The sequence below is a fragment of the Phyllobates terribilis genome, unplaced genomic scaffold (genome assembly GCF_046119375.1).
Source record: "Phyllobates terribilis strain yellow unplaced genomic scaffold, ASM4611937v1 Scaffold_2__4_contigs__length_985480577, whole genome shotgun sequence".
NCBI lineage: Eukaryota > Metazoa > Chordata > Amphibia > Anura > Dendrobatidae > Phyllobates > Phyllobates terribilis.
Window position 1 is genome coordinate 161,265,199 of NW_027362762.1, and position 25,480 is coordinate 161,290,678.

At 41.3% G+C, this 25,480-nt stretch overlaps 1 protein-coding gene across 3 annotated transcripts in view; it reads left to right on the forward strand.

Moving 5' to 3' along the window:
• Positions 1 to 23,557, forward strand: part of LOC141199164 (E3 ubiquitin-protein ligase TRIM39-like) — a 54,053-nt gene extending 30,496 nt beyond the window's left edge. For 2 of the 3 annotated variants that reach the window (XM_073663194.1, XM_073663195.1), the window contains exons 3-7: positions 3,402 to 3,497; positions 11,033 to 11,266; positions 13,223 to 13,245; positions 20,533 to 20,621; positions 20,715 to 23,557. In XM_073663194.1, the coding sequence (XP_073519295.1) occupies positions 3,402 to 3,497; positions 11,033 to 11,266; positions 13,223 to 13,245; positions 20,533 to 20,621; positions 20,715 to 21,238 (966 nt within the window). In that variant the 3' untranslated portion in view covers positions 21,239 to 23,557. The remainder of the gene's footprint in view (positions 1 to 3,401; positions 3,498 to 11,032; positions 11,267 to 13,222; positions 13,246 to 20,532; positions 20,622 to 20,714) is intronic. The other variant, XM_073663196.1, reaches the window with a different exon arrangement.
• The last annotated feature ends 1,923 nt before the right edge of the window (positions 23,558 to 25,480 follow it).

Genomic DNA, 25,480 nt, shown 5'->3' on the forward strand with positions numbered 1-25,480 from the left:
TGGAAGCTCTGTGTGCATAGGCAGAGATGCCCATTGGTGGTTGGGGCTGAGTTATACAGAGTTTATGAATATGGAGGAGTACATGGCAGCAGGTTTCAGTCCTCATCTCCTGCTAATAAAATAGTGAATATTGTTTTGTTTTTCAAAAACTACATCAAGCAGCCCAGTGTCACGCAAATTGTGGGAAAAACTTAGTGCAACACATAGGGAAGAGGGGAAAGGGAGCCAAGATTCTAGGGAAAGATGGGGAAGTGGAGACCTCCTAGGTTGATCTAGCTTCACCCTGTCTCCCCTAACGTCCCTGTATTGGCTCTTCACCAATCGCTGCACGCATGCCTCACCCGGTCTTTCCCTGGCGTATGGCTATGGCTAGGGAAGGAAGGAGATGAGCACTAGTCGATCTCCACTAAACACTATAGTCAACAAGGGAGGACAAACAGGGGGAAATTGCTTAGCTTTAGACGACTCCAGACAAATGCGCACATGTCCTCAAGCTCCAGAGGGGACCAAGTACTGCTCTTCCTAAAGCCTTCACAAGTAGTAATGAATATCGCCGGCACCTCCCTCTGATACACAGCAGGTATTTATACACCCAGACCAGGGAGTAAATTAGCCAGAGGAAGGTAGCCGCTGGGTCCTAGAGGCAGCCTCTAAGAAGATGTCTGTAATGCCAAATGTAGAGATCTCCTGCAACCAACTGCAGGGCGACTGTCATTTCTGAGACACCCATGACACCCAGTAAGTGACACATTGCTGTAATTGCAGTCTCTGCCCCTACGCTCTGCAGCTCTCAGATGAGGTGACAGGTTTCCTTTTACCTCAATTTTTTGAGCAAATAACAGGTTCTCTTTAAAGTGGTTGTACACTACTTTATATTACGCCCCCAATGTATCCCCCCGGGGCCCTTTAAGACTTTTTGTAAATGCCTTATGTTGCAGATGATGCCTGTGAGTGGCGCTATCACTGGCTGCTCACAGGCATCACGTGACCCCCGGCTGCAGCCGGCTCTGACATCCGCTGATGTCACGACAGGTGCTGGCAGCAGCTTGGGGTCTCTGTCTTCTGCGTTCCAGGTGGATGCCAGGCTGTGGGTGGGGTTACCCCCCCCCCGCGCGTCACACCCGACATCCACCGCGCGCTCTGCCTCTCCCCATTCATTGGGAAAGCGTGCGGTGGATGCTGGGTGTGACGTGGGGGGGTAACCCCGCGCACAACCCAGCAGCCACTGCAAGGACCCCAGCGCTGAGTTACGCCTCACTTGTCGTGACGTCAGCGCGGGGTCATTTGATGCCTGTGAGCGGCCACCGATGGCGCCGCTCACGGGCATTATCTGCAACATAAGGTATTTACAAAAAGTCTTATGGGCCCCAGGGGGATTCATTGGGGGGGGGGGTAATATAAAGAAGTGTACAACTTCTTTAAGGTATGTTCACATGTAGTGGTTCTTTCCACTTGCCACCCGCACACAGTGCACACCTTATGGTCTTACTTTGCTGATCATTGCAAGAACCACAGCACTACGGCTACATGTGAAAATCCTTAAATGTGCTAAAAATGGCAACCATCACATACAGGTGCTTCTCACTAAATTTGAATATCATCAAAAAGTTAATTTATTTCAGTTCTTCAATACAAAAAGTGAAACTCTCATATAGAGTCATTACAAACAGTGATTTATTTCTGTTAATGTTGATGATTATGGCTTACAGCCAATGAAAACACAAAAGTCATTATCTCAGTAAATTAGAATACTTTATAACAACAGCTTGACAAATGATTTTAAAATCCGAAATGTTTGCCTACTGAAATGTATGTTCAGTAAATGCCCTCAATACTTGGTCAGGGCTCCTTTTGCATCAATTACTGCATCAATGCGGCGTGGCATGGAGGCGATCAGCCTGTGGCACTGCTGAGGTGTTATGGATTCCCAGGTTGCTTTGATAGCAGCCTTCAGCTCGTCTGCATTGTTGGGTCTGGTGTCTCTCCTCTTCCTCTTAACAATACCCCATAGATTCTCTATGGTGTTAAGGTCAGGCAAGTTTGCTGGCCAATGAAGCACAGTGATACTGTTGTTTGTAAAGCAGGTATTGGTACTTTTGGCAGTGTGGACAGGTGCCAAGTCCTGCTGGAGAATGAAATTTCCATCTCCAAAAAGCTTGTCGGCAGAGGGAAGCATGAAGTGCTCTAAAATTTCCTGGTAGACGGCTGCGCTGACTTTGGTCTTGATAAAACACAGTGGACCTACGCCAGCAGATGACATGGCTCCCCAAACCATCACTGATTGTGGGAACTTCACACTAGACCTCAAGCAGCTTGGATTGTGGCCTCTCCACTCTTCCTCCAGACTCTGGGACCTTGATTTCCAAATGAAATGCAAAATTTACTTTGCATTTAATTAGTGTCTGACTGCCTTCTGGACATCTGTCAAGTCAGCAGTCTTCCCATGATTGTGGAGCCTACTGAATAATACTAGGGGACCTTTTTAAATGCTTAGAAAGCCTTTGCAGGTGTTTTTTGATATTCTAATTTACTGAAATAATGACTTGGCCGTAAGCCATAATCCTCAACATTAACAGAAAAAAAATAGTTGAAATAGATCACTGTTTGTAATGACTCTATATAATATATGAATATCACTTTTTGTATTGAAGAACTGAAATTAACTTTTTGATATTCTAATTTAGTGAGATGCACCTGTATTTCAAGCTGCAACCTGTCTTAGTCTCTTGTTAGGATGGGTTGCAATCTGAAGAAGCTCCACCACTCGAGACATGTCTCAACTGTTGGAGCAGAATCATGAACACACTTGATCTGTTCACTCAGCTGCAGAGCAGGCCTGTAGCAGGAGGATAAAAAAAAATGCTCCTCCATTGACTGAGCATAATGTTTGTGGTTTTTTAAATCAAGCTTCAGTCCCCTTTCCCTGCTGAAAAGCTGTCAGACTGACTCAGCCGAACGGGTTTACAAATGAGCACGAAGCAGGGTGAAGCTGGGAAAAGAAAAGCACATTGAACCCATTTATTTATTTTGCTTCTGCCCTGTTTTGTGGTTGTGTGAAGATAAGTTATGTTTGCTCATGATGTTGTTCCTCTGACAGTTAACACATGTCAGGCGTTGTTTCGTCAGACTCCAATCTTTCGTAAAACATGACTAGGACAGGTTGCAGCTTGAAATATGTGACTTCAGACCTTTTCATCAGGTTCTTGGTGAACCCCTTAGAAGATTCTGCCATGCTCCTATCTTTGAGCTTTCTTATTTTACCTGCTGTTGTAGGGGGACCTTTCAGAGGTATTGGTGGGTCTGTAGTGTGAATTAATTGCTAAAACGCCGTTTTTTTAAATAATGTTACAACGATTGTGAAGAAATGTTGCATAGTTTAACATTTTATCATGTTTAAATAGAGTGAAGTTCAAGATCGTCTGCAGGCACTAAGAAAGGAGCTTGCTAATATTGTGCAGTTTAAGGCTGGAGAAGAAGAAAGGGCTCTAGAACTTCAGGTATACTTGCCCCGCTGTCATGAATAACCTGGGAAGAGTAAAACATTTTTTCATATTGATTCACTTAGCAGTTGTAAGCAGCCTGAAATGTTCATTATACTTGTAACCACAGACCTCACCAGGTATTCTATTTTTCCCTGGCGATAACTAGAAGTGACACATATTCAAATAAAAATTAATTTTATTAAATATCTCAAAATTGTTAAAGACAAGGTACAGGAACTGTAATGTCCAATATAAAAGCGATCTTGTAAAAAATTCCACACTAATTATAGTTCCAAATCAAGTGAAAATACATATGCATGATTAGATTTGGCATTTAGCCCAATTTGTTCAAATGCCATATTCTTACACCTTATATTTCAATGTGAGGTGAAAAAATGCAAAAAGATATAAGTAGTAGAATGCTAATGTACCTGTAAATGCAAAACCATTTTAATATCTCCTATTGCACACTGCCCTTTAGCCTAAATGCTTGAAACACATGCCCTAAGGTATATAATGTTTTTTATCAAAGCAAGACCTTCAAATATGGAATCAGATTCCTGAAAATCACAGGTGCACCTAATGGTATACTAATCAAGCCACAGGGAATCAACTATGTGAGCATATCCTAAATGGCCATGTTTTTTTAAGCCTGATATCACTCAAAGTAAAGGAATATCTAACACATGCATTAAAGAACTACTGGAACTTAAGGTTGTTTTTACCTGTTTAAGGGACGCTAAGAGGTCTAAATGGAAGCTCCTGTACTCAGCCCCGACGTGTACGTTTCGCCCAGCTACTTCGGGGGGTGTACTGTAGATTCAACAAACTTTGCTTAAATCAGTAGAACAGACAAATTTAGAGACCCACATTTACTTTAGATTTTAGATTCTTGTTGGCCAACATAGGAGTGATCTTGTGTTCCGAAATGTTGCCCTACTTCTGTTGCCGTGGCTTATCTCCTAAAAACAAGGACCAGCTGTCCAAAATCAGACATGTCAGATGTTTCTGTCCCCCCAACATCTGTCAAGGAACAGCAGGGATACCGCCATATGCATTACTGTTTGCCAAACCTGTCCATATCAGGGAGTTAGGCCGATGTTCGCGCTCTAAGGCCTCTATACACATTAGGCTGTCAGACAACCGTATTGCTCACGCAAGCATCGCATTTCTTGGACTGGCTGTCGGATCTCCTGACGGCTGCACAGAAATGCATGCTGTCACGCTCGAGTTAGGAGAGCCAACGGCCAGTCCGAGGATTGCGATGCGATCCTCGTTCGAGTAATACAGCAGACTTTCTGCGCCCTTAGGGCAGAGAGACCCTGCCGTATTTCTCGTCCGAGGATCGCATGGTAAGCCTTGTACTGGCTGGCACCTCTCCTGACCTGAGCTTGACAGCTGCATAGAAATCCATCATGCTGTCATGCTCAGGTCAGGAGAGGTGCTGGCCAGTCCATTCACTGCGATGCGATGATCACACGAGAAATACGGCAGTGTGTCCCTGCCCTTAAGGAAGTCTTTCACTCTTGCAGCTATACTTATATAGTGTCATTGCTGGCTCCTGTTTGCAGCCGCAGTTTGGTACTGTACGGCAGACAGGAACCAGCAATGGCATCAAGTGGGCATAAACTTGCACTGAGCCCTCTCATTTGCATATACATTTTTTATATAATATAGAATTATGCACGCCAAGTAAACCACAAAAAGCAATAGTACAGGCATGATTTTTAAGGTCTAAGTCAATAATACAGGTATGATTTTTATAAGGTCTAAGTCGCCTGCATTGACGTGGCCAAAATTTTTACGATTGAAACAAATTTTGGTTTTCACAAAGTTTGCAGCTTCAGTTTTTATAGTGGCATTAACTCTAGATTGCCATGTAGAATAATCAGATCAATTGCAAAAAATTGTAACGTCATGCCTTCCCATGAAAATGCACCTAATCCCAAAAAAAACATATTTCCACTGAATTTCAACCCTGCTACTAAAAATGACCTTCTTACATAATTTCAGTGATCTTCTTCTCTTTAGCTCAGGAAAGGTGTTAATGAGGACAAGGCGGCTGATGTCACCGTCATGCTGATTGAATTAGAAAAGCAGACTGGTTGCTTTAAAAGGAGGTTGATGCTTGAGATCTTTGTCTTTTGTTCACCATGGTTACCTCCAAGGAAACGTGCAATCATCATTGCTTTACATCAAAAGGGCTTTACAGGCAAAGGACATTGCTGCTTCTAATATTGCCCCTAAAATTAACCATTTTTTTTTAATCATTAAGAACTTCAACAAGATAGGTGCTATTGCTGTGAAGAAGGCTTCAGGATGCCCAAGAATGCCAGGACCATCTAAAGAGGATTCAGCTCCGAGATCGGTTCAACTCCAGTGCAGAACTCAGGAATAGCATCAATGTACAGTGAGGTGAAGACTTTTTGACGCTGGCATCTTGTCAAGAAGATTAGCAGAGAACCCACTTCTCTCCAAGAAAAACATCAAGGACAGACTGACATTCTGCAAGAAGTACAAGGATTAGCCTGCAGAGGGGTGGAGGGGGGGATAATTTTCACTGGTGAAGACCTCTATTTAAAATGTTTAACACCTGGAATAATGATTGTTCGGAAAGGAAAAAAGGTGAGTGCCGAGTCTGATGTCATGCCAACAGTAAAGCATTCTGAAACCATTCATGGGTGAAGTTGCTTTTCATCCAAGGGTGTGGACTCGCTCTTAATTTTGTACACTAAGCACACTGCCATAAATAGAGAATGGTATTGAAACATCCTCCAAGACCAATTCCCCCAGCAATCCAGAATTCAATTGAATGATGAACTATTCTTTTTCCTGCATGATAGAGCACCATGTCACAAGGCAAAAGTGATAACTAAGTGGCTGGAACAAAATCACAGAAATTGTTATACACCCCAAGAACTGATTAAACTAGAATGGCGTGCTAGCAGTCAAGATTTGGTCCAGAAGGGGATATCCAGTAAAGTGAATAGCAGAAGCCTTGGAAAAAATAAGGGTCAACCCTAAATATTGAGTTTTTGCATAAACTTGATGAATTTGTCAAAAGTTTAAAAATCTATCAAATGCTTGTGCTGGTACTTCAGTGACATAGAAACATCTAAAAGACCTAAATCCACTGGAACCATAAACTTTGTGAAAAACAAAATTTGTGTTTGTCTCAACTTTTGGCTACGACTGTACAATACGGGCCAAAATTTTTAGGCAGGTGTTGGAAAAAATGCAAAGTAAGAAAGTTTCAATTATAGAAGAGTTATTAGTGTACTCTATCAATTTAATAAAATGTAAAGTAAACAAAAGAGAAATCTAACTCAAAACTTCAAAACATCGGTTCTTGTAATTACACTTGCACACAGTTTTTTAATGATCTCTGCAGGGAGGTTGTTTCAAACGCCTTTGAGAACTAACCATAGACCTTCTAAGGATGCAGAGTTGCGCAAATCCTTGTAATCCCTGACAGTCAATGATGATGATCAGTGGGGCCTTGTTTTTTATGCTGAATGTCGTTTTAATGACATTAGCTGTATGCCTGGGTTCAATGTCCTGCTTGGGAATAAGTTTGGAGTCAATCTGTATCTGCACATATTTCTCCGCATTGAGGACACAAACAAAAGGGCAACGTTAAGGACCGTAGACGCAGTCGTTGATCAAGGAAACCTTGCAGCAGATGAGCGATTTGTCATGCTTGCCTCCCTTTTTTAAATTGGAAGATGTCTAGCAGTGTCATCAGCCCAGAACTGACAGTATCCAGTAAGACCCAGCTACACCCATATACTGTTCGGAGAGGTCTGGCCAGAAGTGTTCTTCATTGCAGTATTACTGTCAAAAAGCTATATCTATTGACATAGAAATGGGCCAAGCGAATCAAATATGCATGAAAACATAGGCACTGCCGTGCAGAAAAATGGCAGATGCTCTAGAACGATGAGTCAGAATTTGAAAAAAAAATTGTAACAGAAGACAGACTATTTGTTTGTCTGGTTTGTTTTTAAGGGCTGCAGAGCGATATAATAATTAGTGCCTGCAGGAAACCGTGAAGCATGGTGGAGGTTGCTTGCAGACACAGAGCTTCATTTCAGCAAATCTTGTTGGAATGAATTTGGTCAAGATTACTATCATCAATGCTAAAAAATACGGGTAACTACTTATACATCATGTGATACCATCAGGGAGGCATTTGATCGGCTCCAAATGTATTTTGTTTCAGGACATCAACACTAAACATACAGCCAATGTCATTAATCCCTTCACAACCTATAATGTATCCATATGTCCAGGTCGCCTTGTACTGACCGACCTTGGATGTATGGATACGTCATGGCGATGTAGCGTGTACAGAGGCTGTGCGCACATGATCGCCACCGGGTGTCAACTGATTCTGCTGCACCGCTCCCAGCATTTTAACCCCCTACGATCAAAATCGATCGCAGCATTTAGAGAGCAGGCAGAAGGAGGAAGCCCCTCTGCCTTCGGATCGGTGGCCCCGCGACATAATCGCGGGTGACCTGATATCGTCATGACTACATACGAGAGCTAGCAAACTTGCTACATAATGCTCTGAGCATGATGTAGAACTTTGTTTGTCAGTGCAGCGCTGACAGTTTGTACAGCGTAGGAATGCTCCTGCATTTCTATGCTTTACAAGCAATCAGCCTGCAAAAAGTGAAAGTTCCATAGTGGGTCAAAGTAAAAAAATGAAAAATATATTGTACCCATAAATATTTTTAAGAAACTTTGTATGTACGCGTGTGTTTTGTAATGCCTTTTGGAACAACCTGACCTATACAACTGCCAAACATAAAAAGAAAAAAAAAAAAAGATATAAATCTGGTATTGCTGTAATCACACCGACCCGAAGAATAGTCATCTAATCACTTATCGAAAAAATACAGAATGTTCCAACTTTTATCATGTGCAAAAGTTTATTGGTAGAATAAAGAATCCATGGAAAAAAATGGACATAGCAACGCGTTTCAATGTCCATTTTTCCATGGAATCTTTTATTCTACCAATAAACTTTTGCACATGATAGAAGTTGTAACATTCCGTATTTTTTCCTTATATTGCAAGTGGTCCCTTGAGTGCCGTCCTTCAGGATGCCTAGGAGTGTGGGTGAGCTGTTTTCTTTTTTGCTTCATCTAATCACTTATACCACACGAGGAACAACCTAAATAAAACTAATTCTTCACCTGCTGTTGATTTGTTCATTCTGCCTCCCAAAGATGGCAGTAAGACTCGGCTCAAATTTATCCTGCGCTGAGCGCTTACATCGGGGTTTCTGTGTAAATCTCTGAAATTCAGACTGAACCCCCAGTGGAAGATTCCCTGTAATGAGTAAGATGGAGACACTGGACGCCGTCTTACCTGTGATCCGCCGGTGTCGGTCTTTTTAGGCGTGCATAAAAGCGCCGTTGGCCAGTTTTGTGCACCTCCAGGGGCCAAAAAAGGACTCCTGAACAGAGGCCAGACGGAGTCCAGATTAACTCTGCTGCCTTATTGTGAATGGATCCCTCTGGGTTTCATCTGAATCATGTCACTCAGAGATTTAGATGGAAACCCCGATATAAGTGCTCAGCTTAGAGCGCAGGATAAATGTGATCCAAAATATTATGTAAAATGTTCCAAACAAAAGCTTCAACTCAATCCACAAAAAAAAGCCCCCACTCAGGTCCCTCATCTGTTATCGGAAATACAGGGGGCTTCCAAGTTATTGGTGGCACAAAGGCTCTGGAAAAGCGAAATGACACTCGCCCTACAAAAGAAATTCAGCAAATTCTGCGCTCTCAAATCCAAATGCCCCCTCCCAACTAAGTTGCAGTGTGCCTAAACCACAGTTAGCGTCCGCATGTTTAACATTTCTGTAGCGATGACAGCCCACATAATTTACGGGTGCGTGTCTCCAGAAGAATGAGCTGGACACTACAACGGTAGTTCGCAATTTTCACTCAGCAACATCCACTGCTGCTTGTTTCTGGAAAACACCTATGGAGTCAAAATCATCACTACACCTGTAGATAAATTCCCAAATTCTGCTTTTCTAGCACTTTGGGGGCTGTGTATATGGAGTCTGCATACTATTCTAGAAAAATCTGGGCTCCATGAGGCAAATGGCACTCTGTCTCTCCTGAGTCTCGCCGTGTGGCTAAGCAGTACTGTTCAGCCACATGGGGAATTTCTACATTCAGCAGAAATTGCGGGACAATTTTTGGTGCAATTTTTGCCCATTTCCCAGTGTGAAAATGGAAAATCTGGAGCTAAAACTGTATTTTGGTTATAAAAATGTAATTAGTTTTTTTCTTCACTGCCCAATGGTATAAAGTTCTCTGATCCACCTGTGGTGTCCATATGATTACTGCACCTCTAGATGAATTCATTGAGAGGTGTAGTTGTAGTTTGTAAAATGGGCTCACTTATTGGGGGGGGGGGGGTTATCCTGTTCTGGCACCTCAGGGGCTCTGGCAATGTGACATGACTCCCTCAAACCAGTCCAGCAAAATCTGAACTCCAATATGGCACTTTTGTGGCATGCATATATATATATTATATTAGATTTATATATTAGAATTGTATATTTTTATTATATTTATATATTATATTTTTTCTCATTTTCACAAATCAATGTTTTAAAATCTATGAGGCACCTGTGGTTTCAAGGTGCTCACCACACGTCTAGATTCCAAAATGGAATCACTTTTGAGGGTTTTCCACTGTTTAGGTACATCAGGGGCTCCCCAAATGCGACATGGCGTCTGCAAATTATTCCAGCAAATTTTGTATTCAAAAAGTCAAATGGCGCTCCTTCGCTTCCAAGTCCTGCCATGCGCCCAAGCAGTAGTTTTCCTCCACATATTGGGTGTTTGCGTGCTCAGGAGAAATTGCATAGGAAATTTTGTGGGGTCCATTTTCTCCTGTTACCCTTGTGAAAGTAAAAAAAAAAATTTTTAAAGTTAAATGTTCATATTTTTTTCCTTCCACATTCCGTTAATTCCTGTGAAGCACCTGAAGGGGTAATAAACTTGTTACATGTGGTTTTGTGGTGGCACTTTTGGGTATTTTCTGTCATATAGACCCCTTAAAGTCACTTCAAATGTGGTGTGTGTGTAAGACAGATATAGATAATTGATCTCCACATCCTTTTGTCTAGGAATACATGGAGACAGAAGAATTTTCTCAAACTTACATCCACAGATCTGTGGTTAGTTCTACAAGATGTTTGGAACATCCGCCTTCAAAATCTGTGTGCAAGTGTTCCTAGAAAACTTAATGCTCAGTTCTGTTTTGAAAGCAAAGGATGGTCACTACAAATATTGATTTGATTTAGATTTTTTATGTTCATTTTTCACGCATTATAGCAGTTTGTTTCCACTACTAGTTCCAATAAAATTGTAAAACGGGAGATGGTGCTTGCACAAAAGAAAACTCGTGAAATGCAGACTATAATTCACATAATGTCCAGAAATAGTATTACTCATGTGACAACATATACTAAAAAGTTGCCTAAAAAATTACTGGTATGCTTTATTTTTATTTTGCAGGCTGAAGTTGTACAAAAGCGTAAAATGGTGACGTCGGGTTTTGAAAGTTTACGACAACTTCTAGCTGATGAAGAAACAAACATCAATCACCGGTTGGAGAATATCGAGAAAGCAATTAAACAGAGAAGATTTGAATGTGTCAGCCGACTCAATGAACAGCTCTCATCCCTCCAAAAAGGCATTAGCGAACTTGAAAAAGGTTTTCCTGATTCAAAGAGATCTCCCATTTGTCAGGTGAGATAAAGTAGTGGGTCTTGCCATTGTGCAGAAGTGGTAAAACATGAAAAGAAATATTTATTTGGTATCTCTGTGATTTTTACAAACCACGGAGAATTTTTAACACCTCAGTTATACAACACATTGATTATAAATCACTGATGATGGCAACATTTAAATAGTGTGATCACCCATTTGCACATGCACTAACTCCCATTGGCCCACTTCCATCGCAATCGTGGGGTGCCGATGGTTTGTCATGGTAGCTGAGGGCTCTGATGGCTGCCATCTTAGTCATTTTGATTACATTCTGCAGTACAGTAGTATTGCAGTATAGGTAAGAAGCAATTCAATGATCGTTATCTGCACATCTGCAAAAGTGTAATCTATCAAAATATTTCATCACTTGAATTAAAAAAATTTAAAACCTTTTAATCTTGGCATAACCATAGACATACTGACCTGGAAAAGCAAAGATGTGTTGCCAGATCATTTCACTGCTCAATAAATGACGTAAAAACAAAACTGAAGAACATATTGAGGAGTAGTTTTGTGTTTTGTTTTTTTGTTTTTTCCACCCATTACAACACACACATTTTTTTTCTTCCTGTTTTCAAGTTCATTATATAATGTACATGGTGTCATTGAAAACTAAAACTCGTCCCCGAATATTAACTGGAAAAATGAGAAAAGGAATGATGGCTCTTGAAAGCTATGGGGAGGAGTGCAAAAATGAAAAAAAATTGTCTATTGTGAAGGTTTTAAATATACTCAAAGTACCATTTTAAAGGGAACGAGTTGTCATGAAGATGTAGTCCAATCTGTAAGCATCATGTGTTCGAGCAGGGGGAGCTGAGTAGAAGGATTTATCCTTTTATAAGAAACCAATCAGTATAATCTGTTTTCATCATTTAATCCCCTGTTCTGGCATTTTTGGACCGCCCACTGGACCAATCAATGATTGACAGCTCACTATATATGCATCTTATACATAATGCTCTCCATCACTGATAGGCCCGCCCATTGGACCCAAAACCCCTGAAAGAGCAGAGGATTAAATGATGAAAACACAGGTTATACTGAATCTTTTCTCACACAACTATATGCCAATCTTTTCAGCTTCACCTACTCTATAATATGGGGCCTGCAGATTAGACTGTTTTTCATGACCGGTTCCCTTTAAAGGGACTCTGTCAGCACAGAATGACTGTACAAACTAAGTACACATGCTTGGTGCATCATGGTGTGGCTAATCATTTATATACACCTTCCCACCCGCTTGTCTTCAAACCATCACCTCCCTTGTCTGGCCTTATGAAGCCAGAGCTGTCAGTCAAAGATGAGGGGCTGGATATTGAGGGAAAACAAGGAGTGAAGGTGTATTTAAATCCTTGGCCCCACCTTTTTGCACCAAGTGGCTATACTTAGTTTGAATAGTCATTCAGTGCTGACAGTCTCTTCTAAGGACATAGGACCTAGACCAGGGGTATGCCCATATAATATGTGAGAATATATTGCTAAATATGACTGGTTAAAGAGGTTGTACATTGTTGATATTGCTTCTCTGATTCAGATAGATCATTAATGTCAGATTGACAGAAGTCCACCATCCAGCACCCCCACCGATTGGCTGTTATCTGCTTTGCTTTTGGCCGGATGTAAACGTTGTATGGAGCAGAACAGAGCTCTGAACACTTGTGGCAAAGGCCACTAAACAGCCTGGAAGCAGCAGTATATGTTTTTTACAGAGTTTTTTTTTCTCATTCATACTAATTCTTGTAATCTAACCAAAGGCATTTTTAGTGATTTATTACCATACAGTATAGTAGCTTACAACTGGTTCAGGTGCCTAAAATGGTAATGAATGGTTCTCTTGCTTTGGGCTAACAAGATTAACATTAATACTTTAATTCTGCATGCTTCAAGAATAAGAACTTCTGCATAATTTAACTTTGTTTTCTTCGTCCAATACAGGACCAGGAAACTTCTGTGGGAAGGTACGTTATCTTGGTATAGTAATGTGAATATTTAGAACCCGAGTTATGCTCTCTAAAAGTAACTAAAAAGTTCTCTAGATTGCCAAATGGCAAGGCTCCAAACAGTTGGTCATATATACGATGTATATACATACTAGTCAAAAGTATGCATATTTTCTCATAACTCTGCAATGTGTTCTTACATTCCTATTCTAGAAATCACTAAATAACTGGGTATCAAAGAGGCGAATTCCAGCACAATCTGCAAATTGCTTCTTCAGCGAGGAAGAGGATGGGAACTCTAGTGCCACCTATTGGAAGCTGCAATCCTAAAAGTCATTGACCCTTTAAAGGGAAAAAGTCGGCAGGTTTTTGCCATTTTTGCTCAGCAGTTTGCTGTAATTTCAATATAATCAGAGTTTTATCAGCAGAATATTATCATTCACAGACTAGTTCGCGTGCACAGTCCAGTAAGTGATATGTCATTGGAAGAAGGTTCTCAACCCCTACATCATGTTTCTCTCGGTTTACATGGCAAAACCTGCTGACAGATTTCATTTTAAATGGCCTTGCCGCATGACTTGTGTCTTAAAAAATTATTATTTCTTGTTTGGCTTCTTATCCTGTGTTTGGGATGGTTGCCCCTCATCAGTGCAAATGGTTGCCCTCCTTTTGAAGAGTGCCTTATGACAGAGGCCAATCAGTAATCCAAACCAGCTTTAGTGCTTTGCAATGATAAGTGGGCAAATACCCTGAAGCACATGTCTGCAAATGATGTTTTATTCGTACTCCCATGACAGCACCACGAGAGAGAGGATCCGCCCATCAAGGACCGGAAACCTACAGGTTAAAAAGGGCGGCACCTCTCTCCCGCCTCCGTTTAGGTTTCCTGTCCTTGATGGGAGACCTATCAGGCTTACCTGCAGGATGAAGATTGGTCTCTTGCCCAGATGGATAGACGGGGTGCCTGGAGCGGTGAAGTTCCTGCCCTAGTCGGTTCTGATCTTCTTGAGACACCACAGCAGCTATCACCTCAGCAAGAACAACTGCTGCAAGAGCAGCCCTCTGGGGAGCACTCACAACAGGCGGTGCAACGTCGTTCCTGGTCTGGGTCCAATCGTTCAACTAGGAAGTTCACCGCAAAAAGCAGGAAGGAAGGTCCTGTTGTTCGGCGTAATCCTTCGCCGGTTAAGAAGGATTGCTCTGCTTCTACGGTACCACATATTCCAGGGGGTAAGTGGAATCTTCTTGAAAGTTCGTGAAAATTCTTCTTCTACTTCTGTCTATAATTTTTTCAGAGCAAGAAATGTTCATTTAAATCAAAACATAAGGAATGTGCCCTATGCTGCAGTCCGCTCCCTGATGCATATATTAAGAACTTGTGCCAGCCTTGTATTGACAAGGTGATGATGGAAGAAATCCCGGGGTTTTCCTTAGGCCTAAAAACTTTAAAGAAGGAATAGGCAAGGCTTTGCGAGGGAATTCTGAGCGCAGGCATTCTCCTCAAGACCCTCAGCCAGGCTCAGACTCCGATATCTCAGACATTTCTTCCTCTTCCCTCTCTTCCTCTAATAGCGAATCTGATAGACAATGTTTTCCTCTAAATGAGGTTAATCCCTTGGTGAAAGCTGTCCGATCTACCATGGGCATTGTGGACACTAGACCAGAAAAATCTTTAGAGGACGTAATGTTTGGGGTATTAGGTCAGAAAAAGAAAAGATGCTTCCCTATGAATACTAAAATTAAGGATCTCCTTGATAGAGCGTGGCAAAAGCCAGACAGGAAGGGCAGCATCCCTCCCTCCTTCAAAAGGACGTATCCGTTTGATGATACCGCATGTTCCTCTTGGTCAAAGGCACGAAGGCTAGATGTTGCCATTGCTAAGGCATCAAAAAAGGCTTCTCTACCCTTCGACGACATGGGAGCATTAAGAGACCCCCTGGATAGACGAGCAGATAACTTTTTGAAAGGTGCATGGGAGACAGCTACAGGAGCTCTGAAACCAGCAGTGGCTGCCACCTGCACATCCAGAGCTCTGATGGTCTGGCTGGAACAGCTAGACAACCAACTGAATTGGGTGTCTCCAGGAAGGAGATTTTCTTCCCTCCCCCCTAGTCCAGGGTGCAGCGGCCTTTCTTGCTGATGCGTCTGCTTACTCAGTTAGACTGGTAGCGATATCATCAGCTCTATCAAATGCTGCTCGGCGAGCCCTATGGCTTAAATGCTGGCCTGGAGATGTACAAACGAAGTCTAGACTTTGTACAATTCCTTGTGAGGGGGAATATCTTTTCGGCCAAACCATGGATGATCTGTTGGAAAAAAGCTGGAGATCCTAAGAAGGGGTTTCCGTCCGTATCTCTACCCTCTTTTAAGAAATCGTTTCGGAAAAAGATTGTCCGAAGAAGATTTTTTAGAGAACAGGAGAAATTCAAAGAAAGAGGTCGCAAAGGTAGAGGCCTACTCTTTGGTTCTTCTTCCAGAGATGAGTGGAAGCCAGGGGAATCACAATCGGCCCAGGTGGGAGGGAGATTGTCATTGTTTTTCCCGGCTTGGGAACGTATTTCACATAGCAATTGGATTTTGAGCCTGATTTAGATTTGGTCTTAAATTTCAATTTCAAGCCCTTCCTTACGGAAGATTCGTGATTATTCCCTCTAGTTCCTCCCCAGAGCGGCAGACTGCCCTCATATCGGAAATTCAAGACCTAATAAAGAAAAACGTCCTGATTGAGGTTCCGGAATCAGAAGAGGGTCACGGGTTCTACTCCACACTCTTCCTGGTCGCCAAACCAGATGGGTGTTTCAGGACAATCATAAATTTAAGATCCTTAAATAGCTTTCTTAAAATAGACACCTTTTAAAATGGAATCATTAAAAACGATAATAAAATTACTTTTTCCCCACTGTTATATGGTAGTCCTGGATCTTAAAGACGCTTATTACCATGTTTCCATTCATAAGGATTATCAAAAGTATTTAAGATTGGCCATTAAAATAAAAGGGGTAGTAAAACACTTCCAGTATACCACCCTTCCCTTTGGGTTGGCTATAGCCCCGAGGGTTTTTACCAAACTAGTGGCAGAAGTTATGGCCCATATAAGAGAAAAAGATATCTTAATAATCCCTTACCTCAATGATTTCCTGATAGTGGGGAACTCCTTTTGTACAATGCGATTCCCACCTTCAGGTACCAATTTCTGTCCTAGAAGGCCTAGGTTGGTTTCTAAATCTGGAAAAATCTAGGTTGACCCCACAAATAGCTCAACAGTTCCTGGGGGTCATTTTAGATTCAGAAAGACAGTTATGCTATTTATCAGATGAGAAGATTGCAAAATTCCAGGGCCTAGTGAAACATTGCATGGATACACCCTCTATGACACTCCATAAAGCCATGTCATTATTAGGGACCCTGACCAAGTTTTACCGCAGTGCATTGGTCCCAATTTCACTCCAGGGCTCTTCAATGGGACATATTATATAACGACTCAATTCTAGGTGGATATCTAGACCAGGAGTTTACCTTGGCCCCTCGCTCCTTACAATCCCTTCGTTGGTGGTTGGTATACACTAATCTTTCTAGGGGAGTCCCTTGGGAAAGTAAGCCTACTGCAGTCTTGACGACAGATGCAAGTGCTACAGCTTGGGGAGCTCATTTTGAAGGTAACTTAATTCAGGGCACCTGGTCAGAGAATGAGGTACAGTTTTCCTCGAATGTTAAGGAACTTTTGGCGGTTGATTATGCTCTCAATGGGTTCCTTGTATATTTACAGGGCCAGGGTGTCCATATACTCTCGGACAATCAAGTCTCCGTAGCATATATAAATCATCAAGGGGGAACCCGTTCAAAAGACTTAATGAGAGTAGCAGACAGACTTCTTCAGAAAGCAGAAGATCATTTTCTCTCCCTTTCTGCTGTTCATCTAAGCGGAAAAGACGTCAGAGCAGATTTTCTCAGCCGCAATTCCCTAAAAGAAGGAGAATGGTCCTTGAACCCTCAGATATTCTCCAAGATTGTGGCAATGTGGGGTCTTCCAACAGTGGACTTGTTCGCGACAAAATCCAATCAGAAGGTGGCAACATTTTGTTCTCTAAAGACCAGAGAAAGGCCCCTGGCAGTGGACGCCTTCATGATTCCCTGGGAGTTTCCTTTGGCGTATGCATTCCCTCCTATGGTCCGGCTTCCGTCAGTCCTAAGGAAAATCAGGGCAGACAAAGCCAGAATGATCCTCATATGCCCCTTTTGGCCCAAGAGGCCATGGTTCTCTTGTCTCCGCAGAATGTCAATATCAGACCCCTGGGTCATTCCGGACCTTCTTACTCGGGGTCCGGTTTCCCATCCTCCAGCCTCAAATCTCCATTTAACGGCATGGAATTTGAAAGGGCACTGTTAACCAGCAAAGGGTTTTCCACGAATTTAGTAAACACTCTCCTATGTAGCAGAAAGCCCGTTACTACCCGCATCTATGCTAGAACTTGGAGGAAGTTCCTGTCCTTTTCAGAATTCAAACTAGAGGATGGGATCCCTACTGGGAAGATACTAGAATTTCTACAGCGGGGTTTAGAACAGGGCCTAACCACTAGTACATTGAAGGTACAAGTTTCGGCTTTAGGAGCCTTATTTTCTTTTGATATAACAGCTAATTATTGGCTAGCACGGTTTATAAAAGCCTCTTTCAGGTGTAGACCTATTATTAAATCCAGACCCTCTCCCTGGGATTTAAACCTGGTCTTAAATGCTTTGACTAACCCTCCCTTTGAGCCCCTAGATTCAGCCACCCATAAAATTATTCTTCTTAAAACAGCCCTGTTAGTTGCCCTAACTTCGGCCAGAAGAGTAAGTGACATACAGGCTTTTTCTATATCCCCACCATTTACTCAAATTCTGGATGATAGAATTGTACTAAAGCCTGACCCGGCTTTTCTTCCAAAAGTAGTCTCACGTTTTCATAGAACTCAAGAAGTAAATCTTCCAACTTTTTGTTTTCCCCCTAAAAATCAGAAAGTAGAGAAACTACATACATTAGATGTTAGAAGGTGCATGCTTAAATATCTGGAGGTCTCAGAGTTTTAAGAAAGATAGTTCCCTATTTATATGCCATCAGGGGGCTAGAAAGGGTTGTAAAGTTTCAAAATCTACAATTGCGAGGTGGATTAGAGAGGCCATCACCCTCGCCTACTCTTCAGGAGATAAGGAAGTACCGGAGGGGTTGAGGGCGCACTCCACCAGAGCAGTAGCAACTTCCTGGGCCGAGAAGACTGGGGTTTCCATCGAAGACATATGTAAGGCTGCCACCTGGTCTTCTCCCTCCACCTTCTATAGGCATTATAGGCTAGATTTGAGTGATTCCTCTGATCTCACCTTTGGGAGAAGGGTGCTTCAGGCTGTGGTCCCTCCCTAATCTCCTTCGTCTCTGTAATTCTCTCGTGGTGCTGTCATGGGAGTACGAATAAAGCCTTAGTTACTTACCGGTAATGGGATTTTTTGGAGCCCATGACAGCACCCTTATATTCCCTCCCTACACTGGTGTTTTGCACCCACATAAGGTTATTTTCCTTTTTTGCACCCACGGGGGAAGTTAGTTAAAGTCATTGGCTTAAAATGAATGTTGTGTTTTATCTTGTAATTAACCTTGGCGGTCCTCTCATGCTCTGTTAACTTAAACTGAGGCGGGAGAGAGGTGCCGCCCTTTTTAACCTGTAGGTTTCCGGTCCTTGATGGGCGGATCCTCTTTCTCATGGTGCTGTCATGGGCTCAGTAAAATCCCGTTACCTGTAAGTAACTAAGTCTTTTGGCTTGGTTTCTTATCCAAAGTCATGTGGCAAGGCCCCATTTTTTTTTTTTTTTTTTATGTTTGCTGTTCGGATGGCTACTTGGATTAGGTGGTGCTAGAGTTCACAGTTCTCTTCTCTTCCTTTCTGAAGAGAATATTTCATATAAAAAGTCCTAGAGGCGCATTGCATGGCCTTTAAGTCTCCGTACACTAACTTGGACGGCTATATGTGTCTATTCGACCTTACTGAAGTACAGATAGCAGTAGAATCCTGACATGCAATATTTGTTTGTTACACATGATGTTTGAGTACCAAACTTTACAAGATGGCCAATGTTTTGGTTCTCTCAGACCTTGACCACAGCCTGTTAAGAGCAGTGTGGTGGACGCGCAAAGGGCTTGTGAGAAAATGACCCAGCAACTTTGTTCTACGGGTCAGTACAGTTATGGTAATGCCACTTTTCACATTCACAAAACGAATTTGCTTCAGTAACCATATTCTGAGGGCCATAATATTTGGGGTCTTGTTCTAGGGGTGCATATGACTTTTTGATCTCTATTCATTATTTTTTTTTTTTTTTTTTTTTGTTAAATCATTCTTAATGGCTTTTATTATTTCATTTTTTTTTCCCCAGTCCATTACCTTACCTCCTAAATACCATGGTGACTATTTATTTCTAGTGATGGCTGCATAACGCAGCTGGCACCTGTGCTGTATGGAGGGCAAGGGTGGACATACCATTGGTGCAAATTTTGAAGCCGTCCTGGGAAGCTAGAGCTAAGGAGGACCTTTTCCACCTCCAAAGCGCCTTGTGTCGCAAACCCATAAAAGGATGCATTATGATGAGCTTTTGGACTGCAAACGTCCCTTATAATATTTTTGCACAGGGACCCTTTTCTGTCTGACCCTGAGGAGGGCTCAGTTCCTCAACCCTCTCGATACAGTAAATGTGCACATCTGCCATAAATATATATGGCGGATGTCGCTAAGGTGTCAAACATACTGTGTCCACTACTTGGATATTGATGTCCTCTCCTTGGGTCACACCAACCACCAGCTATTTGCAGCTCTGCTCTGGTGTACAGAGCCGGCACAGCACAGCACAGCTCCATTCACACTGCAGTGGTCATTCTCTGGTATTGCAGTTCAACTCCTAGTCACGTAAATAGGAGCTGAGCTGCAGCATTTGAGAACAAATAAAGCTCGTATAAGGTGCCAGTTACAATGACAGGTCTTGCTTGCAAATACACAATCTATAGGCTAGACAGCTTCATGTTATTTAGCAATCTTGCTCTGTATTTTAATTCTAGCTTACACAATTGTTTTATACTGTAAGCATATGTATGATATATTATATTTTCTCTCAAAATATGCTTATGAAAAAAAATGTATATGTATGTATATGTGTGTATGTATATATATATATATATATATATATATATATATATATATATATATATATATATATATATATATATATATATATATATATATATATATATATTAATATAATATATAATTTTTTTTTTTATTTTAGACATTGTCCAAAAGATCCTCTCGGTAAACTCACCGTCCTCAGACAAGTTGCAAGTGGAACCTCTTTGGAAGTTTTTCAGTCGTTCAGTGGTGAGTAACTTCATCGCATGATCATCTGACTGTCGCTAAATAAATGCATCAAACATCACATTATTCTCTTTTACACTTGTATTTTTTGTTTAGTTCCATTATATCTAGATCTGAAAACTGTGAACCCAAATCTCCTGGTAACCTGCAACAGAAAAGGTGTTAAATATCAGCAAGACCCTTTGAATTTGGACCCATGTCCAGAGAGGTTCGACTCGAAACCATGTGTTTTGGCAACCACAGGATTCAGACTAGGGAAACATTATTGGGAAGTGGAGGTTGGAGGGGGCATATACTGGACCATTGGTGTTGCTAAACAGTCTGTATGCAGAAAAGGCATGTTTCGAATAGAACCAGGGAGAGGAATATGGGCAATTGGTTTACTTGGCATGTATACAGATAAATACTATGCTTTCACCAACCCTGATACGCTTTTGAATCCTAAGGGACCACCTGAAAAAATTGGAGTCTTTTTGAACCGGGATGGAGGCTTTGTTTCCTTTTACAACGCTGTGAGCCTGGAGCACCTTTTCACATTTAGCATCCAACAAATGTCTGAAAAGATCTTCCCTTTTTTTTGTGTAGGCGCTTTAGGAACAGAACTTAAACTTCATTATTAATTTCAAGTAGTTTTCATAGACTTAAGGTTGTACCTGAAAACCAAAATAAGTTTCCTAGTTTTAGGTTCCCAGAAGGGAGCAGATATGCTATAAAAGTCTAATCGGGGGAGAAGGTGGAAGCTAGGTCTACTGTTGGGAGCCCCAATCTTTCCAGGGTTGAATGCATACTCCTCATACCCACTTGATGACTTTTGTCACCACTTACAATCTTCTGCCTTATCTAATACTGGAAAGGCAGTTCTCCATACTACGTGGTACAGTTGCCAATAAAACTGTAAAACACTCAGTATCATGACCAGGTTCCCATCTAATTACTGGAGGTACAATTTAAAATCTAACACAGGTAAATAGCCAGATGTTTTAACATGCCTGTATATGTGCCCATACCACTACTGGGATTACAAATAGCCTTTTCTGAGAATCAGTGGTGGGATTTCTTCCGATCACATTTTTATAGCATGTCAAGCATGTATGCCAAGTGTCCATAATGGAAAACCCTTTCAAAGTGTAGTGCCAGCTTGGAGAAACTTGAAATTTTATATTAAAGCTGGCATCATCATTATTTCTGTACTGTTACCCAATCACTCCAAGCCATCTGGTTGATATAAAGGAGGTCAATCGTACTAGTAATATACATTTCAGTGTTTGTAATTACAAATCTACTTTTATTTTGAATACAAACGAGGCCACTCTGGTGCACCCTTGGTGTAGCTGTGGTATTGTTACACCCTCCATATCCAGCACTATCTCTGATGCTGATTGATGGCGATTACTTTTCAAGTGTGAGCGCTGCCTAAACTCAAATTCCTGACGCTTTTTCGAAAATATTTACAAAAAAATAATATTTTTCTATTGGCTTCTACAGCCCCTGTGTATCACTGTACATGGCAAACTCTTGAGTTAACAGTCAAATCTGTCAAGGAGTTCGTTTGACAGCAGGTCTATAACCCTTACTATCTTCTACTGAATGGAATTCAGATTTTTTTATGGCCAAATCAAAGTGCAACTCATTCTGCAACAGCTATGTACAGTGATGTTTAGAGGGTGCAGAAACCAAATTGTCCAACATTTTTAATAAAGCCCTATTGCAAAGCATGAATTTGAGCTGAAAATTTGTATATTTAAAGGGGTTTCACACTGTATTCATTTTTATAGCAGATCCTTTGGGAACACCAACAAGTAAAGTATTGCCCCCAAAGGTGTTCATATCCTTAAATAGTACTGTATTCAGGAAAACCACAATGAGTAGTAGCAGCAGGGAAATTTTATTCACCTTTTTTGTAGTACTATATTATGTGAATTCTTCTACAGCCTTTATCTGATTTTTGGAGCTATATATTTGTATCTGACACTGAACCACAATACGACCATCTGACTATGGCATGGAAATGTTAAAAAAAATCACTTCCTATAAAAACTTTTCAATTCTCATCGTAGCATGCAGTTCTAGTGGTACAAACATAACTTCGATATAAAGTCCTCAAAAGTCCTTGGGACACGTTCGGTATTAAAATGCCGCAATCAGACATCGTCCCTGCTGATATTTGTATTTGCAAAATTCTTATCTGAAACTGAAGCACAAAATGACTATTCAAACCAAGCACTGCACCATATAGGGAGCATGGCCCTAATATAGTTCATACCTTTTTTATTATACAAATCTGTTGCTGCATTTGCTGTAAAGTTGTTGTGTTTTTTTTTTTTTAATTATTCCAGTATGCTAATGGGAGCTCATGGCTCCTTTCCTCCCACTTTTTTTTTTTTTCTTCTATCCCCATCCTTTCCATATTGATTGACAGCTCTGGCTTTACAGGAGCCATATGAGGGGGAGGAGATGGTAGGTGAGAAGTTGCAATGAGCAGCTCATTAGCATGTTTGCCTAAAGAACGGTTTCAGGCAAACACAGCACCAGATTTGGCCACTAAAGGTGGTGGTATAAATTATAGCTGTGCCACCTATCAGGTGCTGTTTGGTTTGAACTGTCATTTTGTGCTGACGCTCTCTTTTTTAAAAGGGAACAGGATGGGGAATCAGTAACTAAATATATGGTTAAAGGCTTTTCAAGTTGGAGTATTACTTTAAGACAAAGAAGTATATCTTGTACTTTCTTGCTAACACATTTTTGCTTTTATTGCATTTGATGTGATTTTTCGTTTTTTAAATTTGATTCTTTTATCTTCTTGTTTTAATGCATTTTAATTCTAGTAACCTCTTCTAGTACATAGTGGATAGGGCAGTTTTCTTGTTTGTGAACAGACTGTGGAAAACATACAATGTAACATTTTAATAATCTGAAAATAAAAGTCTGTTTTGGTACAATTTTTTTTGTCTTTTTTAATGGATTTTCCCAGAACCTGTTATTTCTTTCATACTGCCTGGTGTCTAATCTCTCTATAGTAACCAAACCAAGACTTCAGATCCTCACTGGCTAATATCTGGCATCTTTTTTCCAGCTCCTCTCTAACTGCACCTCTCTGCCCATGTGACCACTGTAACTACATTTCCCACAAGCACCTGCTTATTTTCCACGCCCCTCCCCCACCCATGCACAGATAACATAAGCTACTATGCTGCTGACAGGAGACATGGCGCTGTGCATCCTTTCTAATCGATCAATAAAGCCTGTTGTATTGGTCTTTAATCCTCCAGCTTACAATTCTGTATGTGCTTCTGATATTTCTGCCATGTTATCTCTTCACAATACCAACCAATCACAGTGCAGCTTTTATTTTACTAGATCTGTTTAAGATAAATATGGTTGATGTGGGCAACAAAGACCGTCACTTTTAGACAGAGGAGATAATGGCCGTTTAAGGTGTATTGAATTTTTAGATAGGCGTCCATTATATACAAATGTGGACAGAAATATTTTTGCTTGTAATGAGAAAAACCATTGGTAGTGTAATCGTTCTATCACACGGCTGAGCAGCGCAGTCAGAAAGGAAGATGGCTGTAACTCCTTCAGCAGGAGCTAGCACACAGTGACCATGGCCACCCAGTGCAATGTGGCCATTACCATCACCCAGACGTCCTCTCACTGCAAAGTAGGAAGAGGATGGCCACTGTAGAACAGCAGCTATCTAATGAGCATGTGCGACCTGTCATGGAAAACCTGCATGGATGTATCAGTTATCCATGTAGTCAAAAGACTGACATTTGGATTTTTCAGAGGGTAATATCTGGAGCAGCCGGCACTTTTAGAAATTGATTGTATTTGGCTGTTTTATTTCATTTAGGATTTTAAAGTGAACCTGACCCTAAGAAAATCACCTATTAATCTGACTGTATGAGCCTGCAGCCAATTACATGATAATTACCAATGGCGATTGGCAAAACCACAACATCTATAGTTTAGGTACATAGTTATAAATTAAAAACTTTGTTTCTGTGTGTCTAAAACAATTACCCCCACATCATCTTGGCAGTAGGGCATCCTGGCCTGGTCACGGGGTCCGTAGGGCATCCTGGCCTGGTCACGGGGTCCGTAGGGCATCCTGTATTTCAAAGACATCTGCACTGACGTCTCCAGATTGAATCCATCAAAGGTAATGGGCACGTTTTCAAAAGATGACTTTTCCAGCATGCTGTACCACCCCATTGACCGACATGTTTTTAACCCCTTAATGACCGGAGCTTTTTGCTTTTTTCGATTTTTGCTCCCCTTGTTCCCAGAGCCATAACTTTTTTTTTTATTTTTCTGTCAATATGGCCATGTGAGGGCTTATGTTTTGCGGGACGAGTTGTACTTTTGAACGACATCACTGGTTCTACCATATCGTGTACTGGAAAACGTGAAAAAATTCCAAAGGCCGTGAAATTGCAAAAAAAAAAAAAAGTGCAATACCTCAGGTTTTTGGTTTTTTTTTACCACATTCACCGAATGCTAAAACTGACCTGCCATTGTTATTCTCCAGATCATTACGAGTTTGTTGACACCAAACATGTATAGCTTATTTTTTATTTAAGTGGTGAAAAGAAAAAAAAAAAAAGTAGCCATTTTCCGAGACCTGTAGCGTCTCCAATTTTTGTGATCTGGGGCTGGGTGAAGGCTTATTTTTTGCGGGCCGAGCTGACTTTTTTTATTGATACCATTTTGGGGTAGATCTGATGTTTTGATCGCCTGTTGTTGCATTTTAATGCAATGTTGCGGTGACCTAAAAAACTGAATTCTGGCGCTTTTAGAAATTTTTTTTTTCTCTTTACGCCGTTTACCGATCGGATTAATTCTTTTCTTATATTAAT